This window comes from Camelus bactrianus, chromosome 9, assembly GCF_048773025.1.
Source record: "Camelus bactrianus isolate YW-2024 breed Bactrian camel chromosome 9, ASM4877302v1, whole genome shotgun sequence".
Taxonomy (NCBI): Eukaryota; Metazoa; Chordata; class Mammalia; order Artiodactyla; family Camelidae; genus Camelus; species Camelus bactrianus.
Genome location: NC_133547.1, coordinates 14376525 through 14389020, shown reverse-complemented (window position 1 = coordinate 14389020; position 12496 = coordinate 14376525). Strand labels below are relative to the sequence as shown.

The following is a 12496-nucleotide window of genomic DNA, read 5'->3' as shown; positions in this document are numbered from 1 at the left end:
CCAGAAAAACTTCAGGCCTTCATGCATGATTTTGTACATGAATTCTAGCAAATTTTTAAGGAACAGTTCTCTTATTGTTACAAGTTCCTAAAACCAAAAAAGAACTAAAACCATCCAATTTATCTTACATGGTTTTGCTTCCAAACCACATAAGAACAATACTAAAAAAAAAAAAGTAGTCGCATTTTAACTATGCATATAAATCTAAGAATCCTAATCAAAATATCGGCTAAGCAAATATTAAAATAATTAAAATAATTACACTTCATGATCCACTGGAGTATATCTCAAGAATAAAAGTATGTTTCAATATTAGAAATAATATCAGTGAAATTCACAGCTTACTAGGAGAAATGAGAAAAAATTATGTTGTTTTAACCAATATAAAAATGTACTTTACAAAGTTCCAACACCTAACTTTTTTTTAATGGTAAACTAGAAATAGAAGGAAATTCTTAACTTAATAAAACCTGCCTCTATCAACCCTATACTTAAAGGAAAAACTTAAAAGATGTTCCCTTTAAATCAAAAACGTTTACTGTCATTGATGCCATTTAACACTTACTAAAAGTCACAACTAATTCTATAAGGAAAAAAGTGAGATGTAAAGATCAGAAGAGAAGCAATTAAACTGTCATTATTTGTAGATGACATGATCACTTATCTAGCAGTAAAATCAACAGACAAATATGAGAACAATAAGAAAATTCAGCAAAGTTGTTAGATACCAGATAGCGTTTCTCTATACCAACAATCTCCAACAAAAAGTCAGCACTAAAAATATGCCATTTAAAATAGTAACAAAATTATAAATTCTCTAGTAATTAAGAGTACACATGGTGGGGGAGAGTATAGCTCAGTGGTAGAGTGCATGTTTAGCATGCCTGAGGTCCTTGGTTCAATCCCCAGTACTTTCATTAAAATAAATAGATAAACAAACAAACAAACAAACCTGCTTACCTCACCCCAAAACAAAAGCAGAACAAAAAATGAATAAATAAAATATTTGTTTAAATACACATAGAATACACAAGGTACTGGGGATTGAACCCAGTACCTCCATTTAAAAAAAATAATTTAAATAAATAAAATAAGTAAATCAAGAATATATGAAACTTACAGAGAAATTTTGTAACTCTAATGAAGGACAAAATAGATCTGAATAAATGGAGAGACATTTTATGTTCTGAAAGGGAATAATTTTACTGTTTTAAAAATGTCAGTTCTCATCCAATGGAGCTATAAATGTAATGCAGAATCAATCAAAATTCTGTAGATTTTTTAGAAATTTGATAGCATACTTTAAGTAGAAAAATAAGAGTCAGCTGTGAAAAGGGGAAAGAGATAGGCTTTCCCCAAGCAAATACTGAGACATATTACCCAACCACAGCAATAAAACATTATAGTGTTGACAGGAGAACAGACATGGGAAGTGGTTGAACAAAATAGAGAGCTCTGAGACATACATGTGCATGTAAGGCACTTATATGTAAAATAAAGGAGGATAGTGTTGGGAACCTGTCTCACTAAATATAACTGAATCCCTACTCAATACCATGTATAAAAGCGAACTCCCAATACACAGCCTGTGAAAGGTACAACTTTAAAGATACTGATGATACTTATATCATCAGTAGTCGATGATATAAGAGAATGTTTTTGTGGGAAGGCATTGAGAGTTCCTACATGAAACCCAAAAGCATAAACTGTAAGGCCAAATTTTGACTAAGTAAATAACATCAGAAAGTTTTAAAAATTCTGCTCAAGGGAAAATATTACGGGCAAAGTTACCTGAAAGGTGACAGATTGGGTGACACTGCAGTTCTAAAATTGACAAGGAAACAGTACCTAGAATACAACAGGATCTCTTCCAGTACAACAGAAATACAGGAATCATAATAGGAAATGGGCAAAAGCTATGAACAAGCAGTTTACAAAAAAAGTAAACCCAACAGGCTTACAAGCACATGAAGAGATGCTTAATAAGCTCATTAGTAGCCAGAGAAATGCAAATTAAAGCAATAGTGAGATACCACTTTACAGTCATTAAACTGGCAAAAAATTAGAAAGCTGTGTAGTGCCAAGTGCTGGCAGGGATGTGAGGCCATAGGAGCCAGTACGCCATGCTGGTGTGTGTGTAGACTGATGCAGCCTGTCTTGAGAACAACCTTGCAATATTTTGTAAAATCACATTTAGCACCCCCTGTGACCCAGACATCCTGCATTTTGGTTTATCTTTCAAGGAAATTCTCATGCAGGTCCATAAAGGGGCATTTAAGCTAACCACAGTGTTATTGCAATGGCAGGGTAGTGAAGACAATTTGGGTATTTATCCCTAGAACTGGACATTTTCCACACACTATGCAGCATTAGAATATTACGTAGTAGTAGAGAAATGGACTGATTGTATGAGTAGTAGCAGAAAGATTTTTAAAAGAGATTTCTATAAATAAAAAGCAGAAGCATGAGATATATAGCAATTATTTCATTAAAAGGATTTGCACACAAATAGCACATGAACAGAAAAGCATACTTCATAGTTGCTAATGGGGTGGGATCAAGAAGAGACTTTGTACAGGGGACAAAGAGCAATTTCCTTTTTGTTACCATCTAACTGTAAAATACTCTAGAATCATGTTTCAGTCATCTTTGGGTAACTTCCTCACTTGGGTCCTCTCGTCCTCAGAAAACACTGCTCAGAAAAGCATTTCTCATTTAACTCAAACCCATAACTACAAAAAGTACAGGAGAACCAAGAACACAGTCTGATTCCCCTCTAGAAAATCTAGAAGAATTTGACAACAGTCAGTCTTAGGGCAAGAAAATGTTCTCCTCCCCCACACTACTTTGCAACTGACATGTTGAGAGAAGCTTGCCAAAAACTTTACATAGTGACAAATGTCTTCCATCTGTCTGGCTTCTTGTTCTTGGAAGGCTTTTTGGCAATCAAGTCACACCTTCCTTGGGAAGGTCTATATATTTTGTGTGGAGAAAATAACTCGTTTGATTTTAAAAAAAGAGAACCAATAAATATAAAATAAAGTAAGGTCAAGCAGGAGGGACATCTGTTCTCCATCCACAAGTATACAGTCTTTCTATTTTGGGGCTCCTGAAGGTGATACTTTCAAAGTCAATTGCAACACATCTCTAAAAGCACGCAGGTTTAGAGTTCCGTAACAAATGATTATACCCCTAAAAAATATGTTTTGAGCTTGCTGCTTTTGCAGAAGTCACTGACTAATGTCTCATTTTATGGTTTTCCTTCACTGGAATAATTTTGAGCTACATTCTCTTTCAATTTTAAATGACAAGATGACAGTTTATTTTATCAAACACATCCACAGTCTTCCTCATATAACCTCTTTGAATATGACCGTTTCTAAATGGAGTGACACAACCCTTGTCAGGGAACCCAGTACAAAGCAGTCACCTATTTTGACTCATTTTATTCAAGTAACAATTCTATAAAGGAGGAAGTACTTTTCTTATTTTCCAAATAAAGAAAATAAGGTTCAGAAAACTTATATAATATATTCAAAGCCATACCTTAATTGCTAGGAAATAAAAAATAAGAACAAAATATATCCTGTTAGAGAAAATAAATGTCTATTGTGAACACTAATCTGTCTTACAATATATAATAATGATTTTATACCTTGAGTTTCCTGATGATTTCATTAAACAAGTCATTTATATTAATGCTTGGCTACAATATCTAAGTGAAAATACTCTTTTTCATTAGTAATTTTTTAAATCACTAAATTTCCCTTTTTTTCTGTTGGTCCTTATTCATATAGCTCTTCAAGTCAAATTACCATCTGATAATCAGCACAGTTTTTTATTTTAAATGACTTTTTCCTCGATCCTAATATTCTATACAGAAGGTACAAGTCAGACATTCCTTGTAACTTTTCAAAGATACATAGCTTGTGTCAGGGAATTCTTCTGATTTAGAAATAATAAAAGCAGATAAGGTTATAAAGTAAATTTAAAATGTTCCCATTGGAATTTAAAATAAAGAGCTTTGTTAGATACCCAAGATATGAACTAAATTTAGGCTTTTCTTGTATGCTTTACACCCTGTGTTTTACATTTTCATTTAGCAAGTGCTCATTAAGTGTCTGACATTATACAATACACCCTTAAAATATCCTCACTGAAACTGTTATGTGACTGGTATTAATCTCCCTAATTTATATCACAACTACATATGGCCAATATCATTCTCCCTAAATAATAGTTGAGAAATTTGGGACACAAAAAGGTGAAACGGCGTACCTAAGGACACACAGCTAATACGTTGATCACCACATCACCCAAATCTGGGAGACAGTTGTGTTTCCTCAGGGGCACCCTATCCACAATGGGCGATCAGCATGGTAATAACTAAAAAAAAAAAAAAAAAAAAAAAAAGACTATGATGTCCATATCTTAGGTGTAATGGTAAGAAGACTGGTCAGAAAACCTAAGTTTGAGTTCTTGTTCAAGTTGGTGAGTTGAGCGTATGTTTCTCTACCTCATCCCTCCACATCCAACCATAATGGTAATGAATAAATACAAGAAGGAATGAGAAGTAGTTGACCAGAGATTTGACATAATTCTCTATGATCATACTGATGGTAAGCCAGAGTGGTGGAGCTAAACCCAGGACATGCTCAGGAGAAGGCTGGAACAGAAGTAAACACTGCTTTTTAAGCAAAGTTTATAGAAGGATTTTAGGCTCCAAGTCAGTATGTATGAAGAGTGGAAGTAGAAGATGAGGCAGACATTAAGGTGATGAATTGAAGGATTTTTTTTCTTCTAAGCAGTTATACAAGCTGGCACATCCTCTGCATTCAATGATGACACTTACTCCCAAGCTAAAAACCAAGACCTATTCTGTAAAGAGACTGAAAAAAATGCCTGGGAAGAACTAAAACTTTTAAATGGTTATTAGTTCTCCCAGAGTAAAGGTCTAGAGTGAGCCAGAGATTGCCAACTGCCTTCTCAGGCATGCTAGAGTGAATGAAGCCTGACAGTCGGGGTAGGGGGGCACTGAGGAACTAGGCCTTTACATCTGCCACAAGCATCCTCTCCCTGTAGCTGTATACAGTAACCTAGCCCTTCTGACATAAAACTGATGACTAACGAGGGTCAGATTTGAGATGAACTGGCAGCATAAAGGAGAACTGCTATGAACAAGGGAAATAACTGAACCTGAAACAAACAGCAATAATTCAGGGAACAGAAGACAATTTCATAGATATCTTAACTAATATCCTCAAAGAGATTTGAGAAAATGAACATATAATTATGAAAAAGAAACAATCAGAGCAAGAAAGAGTTCATGGAAAGTAAAAGAGATTTCCAAATGAAAACTAATTTTTCAAAAAGGTAGGAAAAAATAAAAATAAAGATAAAAAGAAAAAGAGATGGAAAATGAGAGAAAAGTTAAGACATACAGACATCAATCCAGAAAGTCGCATATCTAACTGTAGGAGTTCCAGAAAGAGAAAATGGATAGGCCAAAACAGTTTTAAGCCATCATATAAGGAAATTACTGAGTGGAAAAGTCTAAAAGAGCCAATTAAGTGATGAGGTTGATAAATTTTAAAAAATCACATATAAGCACATCATCATGAATATTCAAAACCCCAAGGAAAAAGAAAAGATCTTAAAAGTTTCCATGAGGAGAAAAGATTACCTACAAAGGTATAATAAATCAGGCTAACATTAAATTATTCACCAGCAACAGTGAATGCTAAAAACAATATAACAATATCTTTATATAATTCTGAGGGCAGAATGACTTTGAACCTATAATTCTGTATTCAGACAAATAATCAATCATGCATGAAAACAGACTTTTTCAGACATGGGGAGATGTAGCAACTTTACCTTACACAGAATCTTTCTAAAAAAATATTTTAAATTGTGATCAGGGGGTGGGAGAAAAAAGAATTCTAGAAATAAAGAGGACCAGCATCCAACACACAATTGGATCCAAAATTTCAATAATTTGAAAATATTTCTACAATAGTTATGGCTGCTGAAGGCCTAAAGCAATTTGTACAAATTTTGAGATTCCAAGAATATCTTCAAAAAAAAAATACATTTTTTTTTAGCAAACAATGATTAAGAAGTTGGGTGATCTTAGAAATAAGAAAACATGGTTTCTTTTTGTTTCTTTCACATGAAAAAGAAATTAGCAACTGCATGAGGGGGAATTATGTGAAAGGTCTTGATGGAGACATGCACAAACTAAAGGTAACATGGTTCTAAGCAACGGATCTAAAAAACAGGAAAGATAATCCATTGGTCCCTGAAACCTGGAACATTCTGAAAATGGCATAGATTCAGATATTCAGATTTTAATTCTTAGCTGCAACTTATAGACAAAGGACAGAAGTGGGTTTTGTTTTTTTGTTTTTTTATTTTTACTGTTCTGACAGACTGTAAACGTTACCATCTTTAATTATCTAAAAAATATTGGAATAGGGGTAACAGGGTAAGGAAAGAAAAGTAAAGGACAGAAGACATCATTTAAAATTTATGGGTATAAAAATCAAGGTAACCAAAAGAAAAATTTAAATACTATTAATAATACAGTGGTGAGAGTAGAGAAAGGAAACATGAAATATAAAGAAGCTAAATTCCACATCTGTCATATCAGAGAAGCTAATGATGATTTTATTTCCTAAAACTTATAATCCCAAGTTTCCACTGATGATGCTCTTCATTGGAGATGCACCCCTGCCTATATACTTCCTTTCCTATGGTGCAAAGTCTCCCTCCAAATTCACGTCCAAACGTTTGCAATGTCTCCTGACTCTTCCAATCTCACTTCTGTATCCTGTACCCCTAACTGGCAGTTTCTGAGCAGCCCCTGACCTGACATCTGAGCCCTCACCATAAGAGGCAACAAAGTGTGTCAGGAAATGCCAGATGCCAAGACCTGCCAGCCACCAGCTTGAGAGAGGTCCAACCTGCAGAATGTCATCCCAGGCACACCGGTGAGGAAAACAGTGCTTTGCCCGTGAGTTTGCCTGTGGTGCCTCTGCCCTCAGTCTCCTGCTGTCTGTGCCCGGGAAGGTTTTCCCTGTACAGATCTCAGCCGGGCAGCAGAAAAAGCACCCAACTGATCTATGCAAGAAATTCTAGATTTTTAGTCTCCACTTCCCTCACCTCTCAACTGTTCCACTTTATTCATTCACATTCAAGAGTGGGGCAACTATAATTAGCTTATTCTTTGACTAAAATCTCATTAGAGAATTTGGAAAACCCAAGCTCCCAGAGCTAAGGGAGGCAATGGGCAGGAAGGAGGAAAGAAAAATGGAAAATAAAGAAAATAAAAATACATCCACAATCTACATATTACTACAGGCTAGGAATTCTTAAAGCACTTAACGTGTTTCTGTATTTTAACCATTTACTGAACACCTTCTGCATACTTTACTTATCTTGTCAGCCCTCCTCTGGCTGCATTCTAGTAACATTGACTTCCATTCTGCTCTTAGAGCATTTGAAGCTCATTCCTATCTCAAGGGCTTTGCTCTTGCTGCTCCCTATCTCAAGGATGATTGCCTAAGCTTGTTTCTTTCTTGTCTGTCTGCTTCTCCTTCATTTAACTCAGTCAGCATTTTAAGGAAGTCTTCCCTTATAACTGCCATATTAACTGCAGCCCACCTTACCTCTCAGCCACTCTTTACCATATTATCTTATTTATTTCCTTACAGCATTCATTTCTACCAAGAATTGCTATATTTTGCTTGTCATCTATGTCCCCCACTCAAAAAATCCATGAGGATAGGGATTTTTGTCTGTCTTTTTTACTGTTATATTCTCAATACCTATACCCCTAGCCTGGTACATGTTGCATACCACATTTTTTAAAAAAGAATAACACATTCCAGACATTATGCCAAAGTCTTTACATATATAAGATCATTTACTCTTTACATTGTGCTCTATGCCCTTTACATATAAAGAAATTCAGCCACAGAGGGAAGTAAATAATGTGCCTAGTATTACACAGGAAGTAAAGTGGAAGCTCATAGATTTAAATCTAGGTTTATGTCCCCAAACCCTTCTTCTTAGGCACTATTCCATACTTCCTGAAATATGCAGGCAATTTCTAGAGGCAGTGAATATGAGAGGTCATGAAATGTGATCCTTGCCCCTGAAGGACATGTAGAACTAGTTGAGGAAACAGGATGTTTACATAAAGAAACAAATTGTAACAAGAGGCAGCTGCTCTCACGATAGTCCCTGTTTTAAAGGTGAGAAATCAAAATATAATCCAAAATAAAATGAGGGAGAAACAGCATACAGCTCAGTGGCTCACCACTCCAGTGCTCTTACCTGTGATCTCCTTGCCTTCATAACCTGCTAGTCATTCTGCCTCTGCCAAGGGTCATACACAACACTGGAATGCTTCGGGACCCAGAACGGCCTGCAGCCAAATGTTTTCGATGACTAAAACTGAAGTTGCAAAGCATTTACAACATTCAATTCTCATTCTTAAGACCCTGTAAAAGGAATTAATTATATGTACTTCAACCTTATCAAACACTGTTTACTTTTTCCCAAGTTTGCTTCTAGATTATAAAGAGTTTTGTTTTTGATATAGACTTCTGAAACTATCCTTACATTATCTCATTCCCAGGGTCTGGAGAGGACCTAGGAACTTACCAGCAGGCTTTTTAGGTGATCCTGATACCCAGTCGAGTTTGGGGTCAGTGAATAATGAACATAACTTAAACTTTTACTTGATGACCCAGGGTCTCTCCGTACCTGTTATTAAACTAAACATTCACTACAGCCATAGCTAGTGCAGGTGATGGTCACCACTTCCCTGGGTCTCAACTTCCTCACCTATAAAAGTAAAAAGAAATTGGATTACATGATCTCTAAAATCCTTTTTACTGCTAAAATTCTAATTCTTCAAAAAGGAGCTTCCCCACGACATTTACTAGAATATTGTTTATTTAAAGAATGCCCCAATTGTTATTTGCCTCTTTCTCAAAAACAAAAGTGGAAAGACAAATACATTTCTAAATAACTGTCAGAAGGCCGATTATGAGGGCTTTCCCTCAAAACTAATTATTAAGTCAATACCTAAAACAGCTTGCTCAAAAGTTTGCCTTATCCAGAAAAATAATAATCTTCATCCTTCTTTTCATAGGCCTTGGACTCATCCTTCAACATTCCCAGCATTGTCTCTCATTTCCCTGTGGTCAGCACAGTGTACAGCAGCACGCTCCTCATTCCTTGCCCCTGCGGCTCACGTATATTACATGTTTATGGATGGCATGGGAATAAGTAGTCATGTATCAGTTTGTGCTAAGGTAATTTGCACTGTGAAGCCTTAACATTCTTTTCCATCATGCAGTCATTGTTATTTTTAAAGATTTCTTCTGACTTAGGATTCTAGACATTACTAATGTTAAAAACTATGTCTTTAAACATGTTAAAGCCTTAAATAATGTTTATGTAACACGTCACTTTAATTATTTTTTCCTAAGAAATTCCATTTACAATACATTCAAACTACGAACAATTTCTAGTCAAATCAATAAGGTCAAAGTGGCAAACAGAACATCTTAAAAATATGTATTGTAATGTACTAATATTCCTTTAATGGGGTAAGCTCTGCATCAGCCTGATTATACAGCTTTGACTTCCTGAAATCTCTGAAATGCATGCACAGTCAACCTGTTTTTATGATGATTAAACCTTTAGGGGCTTGATTCCTCACTACTTACTGAAAAGAATAATTCAGTTTCATCAGAACTATGAAAGTGCTCAGTGGGAAACAGAGCTTCATGAAAAAGTAAAACACAATTCCACAGCATCACAGATTGCTAATTGTTTTTCATCAGTTCATTCATCTCCATTTTCCCCTGTCCCGTCCCCACTCTTAATTTTTCCCTCTCTCCTCTCTTTGCCCTCCAGAGATTCATGCATACACATACACACATTTTCTTTTCAGGATGCATCCTTTAATGGGAAATCTTAAATATAATACATTTAGCTATACAAGCAGTAAAAGCATGCTTAGCAACAAATTCTGCAAGTAATTTGGCCAGATGTTCTTTTTGAGCCCCAATGATATGAAAACGTGAATTAATATTCCATTGATCTACCAAAATTTTCCACTTCTCACTCTTGTCTGACTTCATGTAAGTAATGATCTTATGTTCCAGACAAATAGAAATGTGATCTGACAAACTCATACACACACACAGAAATACATATAGAACCCTTGAAATAAGGACAGCCATAGAATAGCATTTTTATATACGTTCCCTCTACACCAGCAGCTTTCAACCAGAGGCATTTTTATCCCCTAGGTGATACTTGGCAATGTTTGTAGACACTTTTGATGGTCACACTGGGCGGGGAGGTTGCTACTGGCATCTAGTGGGTGAAAGTCAGGGGTGCTGATAAACGTCTTACAATAAACAAGACATCCCCTACAACAGGGGATTATCTGGCCCCAAATTTCAGTAGTTCTGAGGTTAAGAACCCCTACTCTACACAGTGGTCTGAGGCATCAAATAAGGGGAAAACCAAACTCTTCATTCCATTCCAGGCAGCTGTCTAGAAAAGAAACGAAAAGTAAAGTAAAGTAAAGTAAAGTAAAGAAAAGAAAAGAAAAGAAAAGAAAGGAAGAAAGGAAAAGAAAGGAAAAGACAAGACCACACTTCCACAATTCCATTTAAATCTCTTTAACCAAAACTAGTTACATGGCTATACCACACAGCTTTTACTTCCACCCTGAAACCTCTAAGCACTTTAGAATGGAAAGACAGATCTGTTCCCTCTATTTTTAGTTTATAAGTGGTCTTTTATTCTCACTGTCCTGGACTTTCCCCCACAGCATGAGTGAAATGCTTTGCCAGATGGTGTGGGAAAGATTTTGATAATCATTACTTCACCGATTATGAAAATAAAAGTTTCTGCAGCTTCTGGCCCAATGTTTTGTACATTTCACATGTCTTGAAAAGAAAGTGTGGTTACAGGTTCTAGTATAGCTTGTCTTTTTTAACAAAATTATTCATGAAGACCAATAGCAATCTAATTTATATACAGCAGTGAGGTGTAGGTCTAGATTTTTTTTTTGTTTCTATATATGCATATTTTGCCGCATCTGGAAAACTTATAGATGATAATAGAACTTTTTAGCTCTAGAGACCATGGAATATGATTTCCCATTTTCTAATATCACAGGTCATCAAATAGAAGATGCCATTAATTTTAAGATGCACTATTATTACATTGCATACCACTAAAAGAAAATGTGCGCCAATTGGAAATGATGTACCCTCAGCCATAAGACATATCTCAATTTGAGAGACATCAAAATGTGGAAAAGGCATATCTTAGAATTGATAAAATACATTATTCTGTATTACTTTTTCCTATTTCTCAGAGAAAAGTCATGTGTCATGTTATTCTATAAAAATCCTCCCATAATAATGTAATAAGGTATGCACATTGGACAAAACACATAAATAGTGAGAAAAGTAGGTTAAGGAAGTAAGCCAAAATTGTATATAATTCTAAGTTTCCTTTAGGTTATAGGTGAACTGGTGGACAAGATTTTTTTTAATCCTATGTTGTCTTTTTCTTTTTTTTTTTTTACTTTTTTTTATTGACATACAGTCAGTTTACAATGTTGTGTCAATTTCTGGTGTACAGCACAATGCTTCAGTCACACAAGAATTATGGGGAAAAGTTACAACAGATAGCGTAATGAATGAAAATTAACTGGATTTCAATTACTTATGAGTATTTGTTAATGGTAAAAGGGAAAGAGACTGCCTTCTTTGATAAAAAGGTAGGAAATCGATTTTTTGTTGGGGAAAATAATCTTGGGGTCACATCACATTTAAGCTAATCTGTGTTTTCTATAAATTCTACCCATAATAAATTCTTTCTATAATTCTACCTATACAATAAAACTAGATGAATCCTATGATTGCTTAGAGGCACTATAATATCCTTTGGTATAAAAAAGAAAGTCATTGTCCTTATACTAAATTTGCTGTTTTAGAAAATGGGTTGGGGGGCAGGATGAGAAAGACTTTTAGCCAAGAAGATTAATTTTTTCTTGAACTGAAGAAGTATTTCATAGAACAGCTTATTCACCGAAGTTTTTTCATAGGTCCAGTTTTAGGAAGAATGACTTATTAGATAAGTAAAATGCCTAGTCAAAGTAGAAATTACACCTAGAAAAGGTTTTTTGCTAAAAGCTGAAAAGTGATTAAGACTAAAAGATCAGGAAAAACAAGGCAGTGCATATGCCATAGCTGTGCTGGGCAAGAGCCTAATAGCTGCAAAACCTCCCAAGCATAGTTCCAGGGCCGGTGAACTCCCTATTTGCACGTAGTGGCCATCAGGCTGCTGAAGTTATCAAAATTCCAATGTACCATTTTAGTAATTCTGTTTAACCCTGTGAACATCAGTGCAGAACTGAAGAGAGAAAACATACAAGGCGCTAATGCTTCCTTAT

General features: G+C 35.3%; 1 protein-coding gene across 4 annotated transcripts in view; it reads right to left on the bottom strand.

Moving 5' to 3' along the window:
* Positions 1-12496, bottom strand: part of LOC141578721 (metabotropic glycine receptor-like) — a 94995-nt gene that overhangs the window by 73887 nt on the left and 8612 nt on the right. The window contains exon 2 of one of the 4 annotated variants that reach the window (XM_074371171.1): positions 8341-8507. The exons of the other annotated variants lie outside the window; for them this stretch is intronic. Coding sequence (XP_074227272.1) covers positions 8393-8507 — 115 coding nt within the window. The 3' untranslated portion in view covers positions 8341-8392. The remainder of the gene's footprint in view (positions 1-8340; positions 8508-12496) is intronic. 4 annotated transcript variants of the gene reach the window in all.